Source organism: Anguilla rostrata, chromosome 1 (assembly GCF_018555375.3).
Source record: "Anguilla rostrata isolate EN2019 chromosome 1, ASM1855537v3, whole genome shotgun sequence".
In the NCBI taxonomy this organism is placed as follows: Eukaryota; Metazoa; Chordata; class Actinopteri; order Anguilliformes; family Anguillidae; genus Anguilla; species Anguilla rostrata.
This window is the reverse complement of record NC_057933.1, coordinates 69618959-69628094: the sequence shown is the minus strand read 5'-3', so window position 1 is coordinate 69628094 and position 9136 is coordinate 69618959. Positions and strand designations below refer to the sequence as shown.

Below are 9136 nucleotides of genomic sequence, written 5' to 3'. Positions count from 1 at the left end.
GACCATAATGACCCAGCAGTAAACACACACATACACATGTACACACATGCAAGCACATGCGGATTAACTACTAAATCCACAATTATAATCACAATACCATTTTTCAATTCAGTCTTCCCCTTGTTAAAACGCACACTTGTGTGCACATTCTCTCTCTCTCTCTCTCTCTCACACACACACACACACTGCACAAAAAACAGTTCTTTGCATTCACTAACTCTGTGTCGTCAGATGAGTGTCTGTGGCATATTAATTAAATTCCCCCCTAAGCTCTGATGCTCAGTTTATTTACAGTGATCTGGCTTTTTCTCTACCAAAATGGTTTCAAGGAAAAAAAAACATCAGAATGGTTTTTTTCAACATTCATAATTCTTACAGAGGGCAATTTCTGCCAGTGTCGTGTTGTCAATAGCCTTAGGCCCCGCACTCCCCCAAAACTTGCGGTATGTACAGTCATATTTGGGAATACTGAAAGCGTGGACACAGGCAGACATGGTCACGTGTCTTTCTCACCCCCATTTCTTCTGTACCCCAACACCACCTCCTCCTCCTCCTCTGTAATGCTCCCTTTTCTGACTCTTTTTTTCTGGCTCCACCCCTGTCTTCTCACTGGGAAACAGAGGGAAAGGGGGGATAGTGGGCGGAGAGAGAGAGCCGACTCGTGTGTCTATAGAATCTGCCAGGCTTTTTCCCTCCCCACTATGCTTATTACTTGAGTGGAGCTCTGACGTTCCTTCCTTCCTCTGATCTGTTCTGTTCCGTTCTGTTCTCTCTCTCTCTTTATCTCTCTCTCTCTCTCTTACTCACTAATTCTCCCTCTATCGCTTTCTCCCTATCAGTCTCCTTCTATCTCTCCCTCTGTGTTTGTGCTTGCGTGTGTGTGTGCCAGAGGATCTGAATCTAGGGGGGGTTCAAATTAAGCAATCTCTCTCTCACTTACCCATTCTCTGTCTATTGCTTTTCCACTCTCGTTCTCTCTCCGTCTCTCTATGCACTTGTGCGTGTCAGAGGATCTGAATCAAGGGGGGTTCAAATCAAGCATTCCGTTCTTTCTCACACCCATTCACATCCAAGGAAATATGTGGCTATCGGTGGTCTTGCTTCTTTTTGGATTGTCAGCCTTGGTTCAGGGTAGGTCTCTCTGTCCCTCCTCTGTGTGCGTGTTCTGTGTAAAGAAGGGGAAAAGGAGAAGGAACACGGGAAATGTGTTGCATTATAATTAACAGAGTGAATGGAAATGGAACATTTCTCTGTGTGTATGCATGTTTTTAGGTGCATTTATGGGGAATATAACTGAATGAATAGCAATGATATGTGATGTTTTTAATCATTGTAAATTACTATTTGCCTGTGTGCCTTTAACTTATCTTACAGAAATTTGGGAAGAGAGATTAGGAAATTTGCTTCTGGTCTTGCTGTAATTAAACTATTAATCACAGATTCTAACCCACATCCTCTCTCTCAAACCCCCTCCAAATCCCTCGAAGACAGACAGCAACAGTAACCAAGCAATCAAAGCCATAACAACCAGCACACATCAGAACACTGTTAATGATCTGATTCGATCCTGTTCCCTTGTCATATGGTTGCGGATATGTAACATTGGTGGAGGAAACCAGTTATAAAAAAATCATGTTGCCATGGAGAGATGATGATAAAGATCACACAGCATGTTCCAGCAAAGGTTTCAAATGGTCCTATATCTTGTGGGTAATGCCCCTGGCACTTAATGCCACCAAATATGGCTTCTCTGTGAGTAACTGATCCAAATAACAAGTGCCTGAACCCACCCCCTTCTCTTTTATCTCTCATTTCTTCTTTTGTGTTTGCCATCTCTATCTGTCTATCTGTCTATCTATCTATCTCTCTACCCCCTGCTTTCTATATCTGTCCATTCTTTCCCCAATTCCATGGCTTTTCACTCTCACAGTGTCAGTGCAGGGTCCACACCAGCGGTATCTGCTGAAGGAATTATTGAAGGACTACAACCGCATGGAGCGGCCAGTGGCCAATGACTCTCTTCCCCTCACCGTTAATTTCTCAATGATCCTCGCACAGATTATGGATGTGGTACTGGTCTCTCAGTCTCTTACCCTTTATCTGTCTGTCCAGTCTTTCCATTCATCTGATTACGTCTGTTCATCTGTCACCTGTCTGCCTGTCTCTCGGTCAGGAGTGGAAGTGGTGCTGGGATGTGAAGACTTATGTAGGCACCTGTGGAAGAGAGTTTGAGGAGGGAAGAGAGGATTGATAGTAGAGAAGGATTGAGTTGGGAGAAGGAAGATGGTTATGGGCAATGTCACTGTCATTACCTCGTCAGTCTTGTCTTGAAATGCTTTTCCGTATCTTTCAGGATGAGAAGAATCAGGTCCTCACTACCAATTTATGGCTTCAGATGGTAAATACCTCCACATGTGTATATTTATAAGGATTTATGCATGAAAAAGTGAAAGAGCACATCTTACTGAGCATACAGTGTTGAGCATTGTGCTGTGGGGAAAAGAGGGCCGTGGGGGGGAGGAAGGAAATAAAAATAGCAAAATTACAACACATGGAAGAGAGATCAGTGCTGTCATCATAGGCTGCCTGGCTCTGACTGGTAGATATGAGTGGCAAAGGTATAGCAAAGGTATAAACTTCATTTAAATGTGTCCCACAGCACTGGTATGATCACTATCTCCAGTGGAACCAGTCAGAGTATCCTGGGGTCAAGAATCTGAGATTCACCACTGACCAGGTCTGGACACCTGACATTCTTCTCTATAACAGGTAACACATCTGTACATTCACAAGCGTGCAGAGAACATACAAACACACACACACACACACACATGCACACACACATACACATGCACGCACGTACACACACACACACGCATGCATCTACGTAATATACACGTACATATACGAATGCACACATGCAAGCACACACAAACACACACATACATGCATGCATGCACGCAAACACACACACACACACACTCAGTAGCACATGCATGACTAACTGCCAACCTACTGTCCCTTATTTCACCTTGATGTTGTTAGTGCGCATGACAAGTTTGATTCCACCTTCAAGACCAACGTTCTGGTCAACTCCAGTGGCTTCTGCCAGTATCTCCCACCTGGTAAGTCATCTGTCTCTGTAACTGTTGAACATACAGTATGCTAATTTCTCCCTCCTGTTTAGCATTGCTCTTACCTCTTTAGCATAATGCAGTCATCAGGGGTCCCCCTGTGTATGCTGGTTTTCGCTCCAACTGCAACTGCACAACTGTCTTTAATTTAATCAGTCGCAATTAATTATTTGCAATATAGCACACTAAGCACAATGTGAACATGGGAATTTTATTCTCCATGGCATGCATGGCTATTACTGACATAATGTGGCTTCAGAGGGTAAATAATCTCTCTGAACATGAAAAGTACCTAATTAAGGAAAAACTAACAGCTTGCTAAAATTCTGGGATAGCAACTGTGGTTGGAACGAAAACCAGCATGCACAGGGGGCCCCTAGGACCGAGTTTGAAAACCACTGCTCTATCCAATTCAGATGCTTCACTGCCATGGTAGATATATTATGTTTATATTTCATAAAGCTAAAAGAGATACACATTTTCAGAACACAAAACAAAAACTAGCATAGTCCTCATAGTAATTTTAAGACTAATAATAACAATATTATTAATAACATTAATTATACATGATTTATTAATCATTCCTCAGGCTATGGCTATGTGCTGCGCTGCCAGAAGATGCACAGTTCCTTTGGTCTCTTTGGAGGATTCTTGTGTTATGAGTTCCTGACACAGCTGGGAAAGCTGGAGACATTTTATAGCATTAGTATGTTTCTCACGTCTGGTTAAAAAGTGCAGCTCTATCTCAGTGTCATGTCCCCTTCCAGGGATCTTCATGAGCACGTGCAATGTGGATGTGCGCTGGTTCCCCTTTGACATCCAAAGATGTGAGCTGAAGTTTGGCTCGTGGACCTTTGATGGCTGGTCGCTGGACCTGCAGATGAGTGAGGCTGACACCTCTGGGTACATGCCCAATGGAGAATGGGACCTGGTCGGTGAGTTGGCCGCTGGCCAAGACCACGGCTCTCTCCTGGTTATCCTCTCCTACTGTATCTTCCATGTCTGAGCACTCTCTCTTAATCTTTTATTCACTCTCTCTCCCCTCAGGGTAATGACAATCATCTCTCCCTCTCTCCCTCTCTTTCTGTCTCTCCCTCTCTCTCTTTCTCTCTCTCTCTATCCCTCTCTTTCTCTCGGACAGGAGTTCCAGGAAATCGGAATGTGGTGTACTACGAGTGCTGTAAGGAGCCGTACCTGGACGTGACGTTCATCGTGACCATCAGGCGCCGCACGCTGTACTACGCCCTCAACCTCCTGATCCCCTGCGTGCTCCTGTCCTCCATGACGCTGCTCATCTTCCTCCTCCCTGCCAACTCCGGAGAGAAGATCTCTCTGGGTGAGGAGGGAGGGAGGCTTTATGTGTGTGTGCTAAAGCAATGCCTTTTAATAGTAACTTACCTAAAATAACGTATGTGCGCGTGTATGTGTGTCTGTGTGAAGGTGAAAGTGTCTCATTCCCATGCCCATGTCTTTCTGACACTGAGATGCTATTACAGCTGGGTATTGTCCTCCAGTATTGCAAAAAGTAGGCCGTGCTCAGCCGCTTAGTTTCCTGGCAAGCAACAGGATCCAATGATGCATTTTAGTAACATGATTCCCATGATTATGGAATGGGATTTAAAAAAACAAACTGTGAAATCCCTACATCCTGGTTTCTCGTTCTAAACCCCATTTGTGTCTGGCTTCTGAGCTCCTGAATTTATGCCCGTGGCACGTTCTGTCCCCGCGGCTGCTCAGCTCTCCTGGCAGACCACATATTTACGCGCCGCTGCCGCTGCCGCTATCTCTGCCCGCCAAGGCGGCTTTTCTGAAATCTGAATTCTGAATCTGACAAGCCGAAAAAACAAGAAAGGAAGCGGCGGGAGGACAGGGAGCCGGCGATGTAGCGGGAAAGAGAGAAATGGAGCGGTGTAACGGAGGAGCGAGGGAAGAGGCGTGTAAGGAAAGAGGGAGCGCATAGCGCTGAATAGCGCACGTTCATTTCCGGGCCCAGTAAGTGAATTCTCCTCATGTCTCTCAGCTCACCCCTGCTCAATTGGCGTATTCACCCTGTCCCTCTGCAGGCATCACTGTGCTCCTCTCGCTCACTGTGTTCATGCTGCTGGTGGCGGAGATTATGCCGGCCACGTCAGACTCCATACCCCTGATAGGTAAGTGTCTGCAAGTCAACGAGCCCCTTTCACTCAGTGAAATCAGTGAAATGAGTCAGCACTTTTCGTTAAAGAGAGCCTAATTGAGAAAGAGACTTTTTTTTTGTAGGTGCGCTCCATTCAAACATGCCCTGTCTGTGAATTCCCATCAGGTCAGTACTTCGCCAGCACCATGATCATCGTGGGCATGTCCGTGGTGGCCACAGTCGTGGTGCTGCAGTACCATCATCACGACCCTAATGGAGGAAACATGCCTAAATGGGTAAGGGGTGTCCGTCTGCATGCAAACGGCTTCTTCCTGTCTGGCTCAATGAGAACAGGTGACTGGGTGCAAGTCACATTACACTAGGACATACCAATTCCCCTTCACACGATTCATAAGTGGTAGCCTTGTTTTTATTTCTCTGTTGCTGTCTGAGTGTGCGTGCCCAAAGGCAGCCGCTGCTCACCTCTTTTAGTGTCTCATGTGCATGAAGTGGGAGAAACCCTGTGTGGATGAGTGCAGCCATCTCCATCTCTCCCTCTCCCTGTTCTTTGAATCACTGTCCTGTCTGTACCCCCAATCCCACCCCCGTCCCCTCCTCTCCCCCTCTCTCGCAGGTGCAGCTGGTTCTGCTCCACTGGGTGGCCTGGTTCCTGCGGATGAAGCGTCCCGGAGAGAGAGGGGAGCCCAGCCACACCCCCTGTGCCCCCCACCTGCGCCGCTGCTCCTCAGGCTCCCAAAACAGGAGCCTCCCCAACCCCACCGACCGCTCCCTGCACTCGCAGAACCTCACGCCCCTGAAAGCGGGCCTGTCCTACCTGGGCCACACCCACAACTCCCTGCCTCACCTGCACGCTCAGACCAGCGCCAACAACAACAGCAACCTGCTCTACATCGGCTTCCCGAGCCTGGAAGACCCGCCCCTCATCGCTGACCACGCCCACAGGACCAGTACCATCAGCCGGAAGGGCGGGTCCGGCGGACTGGCCGGAAGTCCCCCGCCGCCCAGCCCCAACCTGGACGCCATGGGCTGCTCCAGCACGGTGTCTAGCGGCTTCGGCCCGGCGGTGGGGGGCGGGTACCTGGGGGCGTCCCACCCCGGCTTGGGTGACCCCCAGCTGCAGGCCATCCTGGAGGAGGTGCGCTTCATGGCGGACCGCTTCCGGGAGCAGGACGAGAGCGGCGTGATGGCGGACCAGTGGAAGTTCGCGGCGGCCGTCATCGACCGGCTCTGCCTCGTGGCCTTCAGCGTCTTCAACATCATCTGCACCATCTCCATCCTCATGTCCGCACCCAACTTTGTGGAGGCCATGTCCAAGGACTTCATCTGAGGGAAAACGGAGTGTGTATATGTGCGTGCGCGTGTGTGTGTGTGTGTGTGTGTGTGTGGGATGAGGGGGTTGACAGCAACAGTGGAGCTGCTTGGCTTTATCTTTCCCTGAGGGAAGGGAGAAAGGGAAGGTACTTCACCACAGAGTGAGGAAGAGATGAATAGACAGTGGAGAGGTGAAATAAAATTAATAGCAAACAAAGAGGCAGAATAGCTAAGCAACCCTTTGGAAAGGACAGAGAGGTACTGGAGACAGACACAAGGTGCTTTTTTTCGTGACAGACCATACGCTGAGCCGCCTCTAACCAAAGGCAGTACATTCCGGAGGGGGGGAGACGCTGGTGTCCCAGATTCAGACACGTTCTTCGCTACATTCAGCCGTGTAATTGACCATCCTTCTTCGTATGATTGTGTTGACCATTTGTGAGTTGATCATTAGGAGCGATCCAGAGGAGCCATGGGACTGTGGTGATTCACTAAATCCTTTTAGCACCGGGCTACCCTAGGACCAGGCTGGGAGTCATTGTCCAGCAGTGAATCAGTTGACCAGAGATTGTGACTCACTCGCTTGCATTAGTTTGTACTCTACAGATCTGACAGATATTGTTGGAACACATTTGGCAGCTGACACGCTTTCCCCTCTCTACCTCTGAATCAACATATTTCCTATAATCTCTCCTTTAAAAAAAAAAAAAAAACAGAAATGTTGAATGTGTTATCTCTGAATTTGCATCCAAAAATAAATTTAAAAAAATGTTTATTTTCTAGGATCCTGTCAGTGACCTTTCTTTACTGGCGTGGTTTGGTGTAAAACAGTTATAAAAATGAGTGGAAGAAAGCTGCTGTGTAAGATGGCTTTTTAAAAGATTACCTCTTAATGAAAGAGGGGCTCATGCTGGTAGGCAACTTGGGACTCTTAAGAGTAGAAGTGTAATAAACCTGGCTGTGATAGAGATTGATGGGCAGCCAGTAAGATGCCAGTCTTGGTCTCTTAGTCATCAGCATGGAGAAAGCGAGACTCTGATCAAAACTGCGCCAGTCCATCCTGGTGACACCAGCATTTTAATCAGGGAGCAAAGACAGTGCCTAAATCCCATCAACATGAATCACCGCGGCAGCCAATCAAAGAGCTTCGTCAGTGAGTCGAGTCAGTGTTTTTATGCAACTGTCCGGCAAAATGTAAACCAATCCCAGAATCAACTCAGCAGTCAGCATTGGTCAGCTGACCTTTTAGGACAGTGCTTGACTCAGGGCAATCAGTCATATTTCAGACCGCCCCCGGTGGTTATGAACTGCACAGCGCTGGCAGTCCGGCTGCAATCAGATTCACTGTGTTCTCTCAGGTGGAAAGAGAGGAGAGACAGAGGGAGCGAGGGAGTGAGCGAGAAAGAGAGAGAGAGGAAAGAGAGAAAACTTTCAGTGCTCAGGCAATGAACTTGCAGACCGAAATATACAGTGTTACTCGAGACGGGAAAACGAAAACTTACTCATCCGAAAAGCATCACAATTAGAGCGGTTATCTTCCGAAGTATGCGAGCACAGGAAGGGAATACAAAACTGAAAGGCCCGGGAGGTATGAGAAGCATCTCATGACATAAGTGACAGTAAGTGTACAGTAATACATCACAGACAAGGCTCTGCGGAACCCGCATCACTGTTCAAACACGAGTCAACATATCATAGAACATGCTATTACCTTTATGTCATTAGTATTTCATGGATATGCCAGCAATGTGTGGTTGATGCTTAGCACAAGTGTGTATTTAGCATGTAGGCTTTAATGAAAAACAAAAAAGTGTTCACATACAGACGCACTGAGCACAGTCAAACATACACGCACCGAAAGTGGGTTTCAGGCCTCAAGGTCTGGAATTACACTGTAATACTTCAATAATAACATGGTATTGTAGTGCAGGTCATATTGTTGTCCCACTCTATGGGGCTTTGAATGAAAAGGTAAATTTTAAGGTGTAGAGAAAAGTGGCCCTGTGATATTCGCTTGAACACTGACTAAAAAAATATACCCTTATATACCCTTTATATACCCTCTGTCACTCTCCTTCTCTGTGAATCCAGACCCGGCTCCCACCCCCTGGCTCTCTGTGGCCAGAAAGAGACGCGTGCTATATCACGATAACGCCCGACACCCTCATCAATAGCTTTTAATTACGGGGGCAGACGGCCCTGCGGATCAGTAGAGCCGAATGAGGGAAGCGAGCTGTGCGGCTGACTGATAACCTCCCCTCTCCACGGGGCCTCGCCGTTATGTCGTTAGGCCCACGCTGTGCCGCGATTGGTCTGCTTTAAAGCCCATCAGTCATTCGGGCTGCGCTCGTCGCGCTGCGATTGGATCCCGCGCCAGCGCGCGTTATGGCAGAAAGAACTCCTGTACGTGAGAGCGCGTGAAAGGGTTTCACTCTCAAGAAGAAGACGAGCGATGCTGTCAATTGCCTCAAATGGATGGGGGAGTACATGCACATTCTTAAAACTCTTCGAGCCCACACATTATAAATATAGAATTATAAATAGAATTGAGTAG

The 9136-nt window shown here is 47.6% G+C and overlaps 1 protein-coding gene across 2 annotated transcripts; it reads left to right on the top strand.

The window, feature by feature from the left end:
* Positions 1-665: 665 nt before the first annotated feature.
* Positions 666-7365, top strand: LOC135265155 (neuronal acetylcholine receptor subunit alpha-7-like). 2 transcript variants are annotated; one of them, XM_064354494.1, is made up of 10 exons: positions 666-1131; positions 1931-2070; positions 2354-2398; positions 2660-2769; positions 3046-3125; positions 3902-4069; positions 4276-4470; positions 5198-5284; positions 5437-5546; positions 5885-7365. In XM_064354494.1, exons 1-10 carry the CDS (start codon positions 990-992, stop codon positions 6596-6598), a joined length of 1791 nt encoding a protein of 596 aa, XP_064210564.1. In that variant the 5' UTR covers positions 666-989; the 3' UTR covers positions 6599-7365. The 2 variants fall into 2 exon arrangements, with proteins under 2 accessions (XP_064210564.1, XP_064210574.1); XM_064354504.1 differs by lacking the exon at positions 1931-2070 and having other exon boundaries at positions 669-1131.
* Positions 7366-9136: the final 1771 nt, after the last annotated feature.

Coding starts and splice junctions, on each gene's coding strand:
- LOC135265155 (XM_064354494.1), top strand. CDS start 990: ATGCACTTGTGCGTGTCAGAGGATCTGAATCAAGGGGGGTTCAAATCA. Junction 2,071..2,353: donor TCGCACAGATTATGGATGTG/GTACTGGTCTCT, acceptor CGTATCTTTCAG/GATGAGAAGAATCAGGTCCT. Junction 4,471..5,197: donor CGGAGAGAAGATCTCTCTGG/GTGAGGAGGGAG, acceptor GTCCCTCTGCAG/GCATCACTGTGCTCCTCTCG.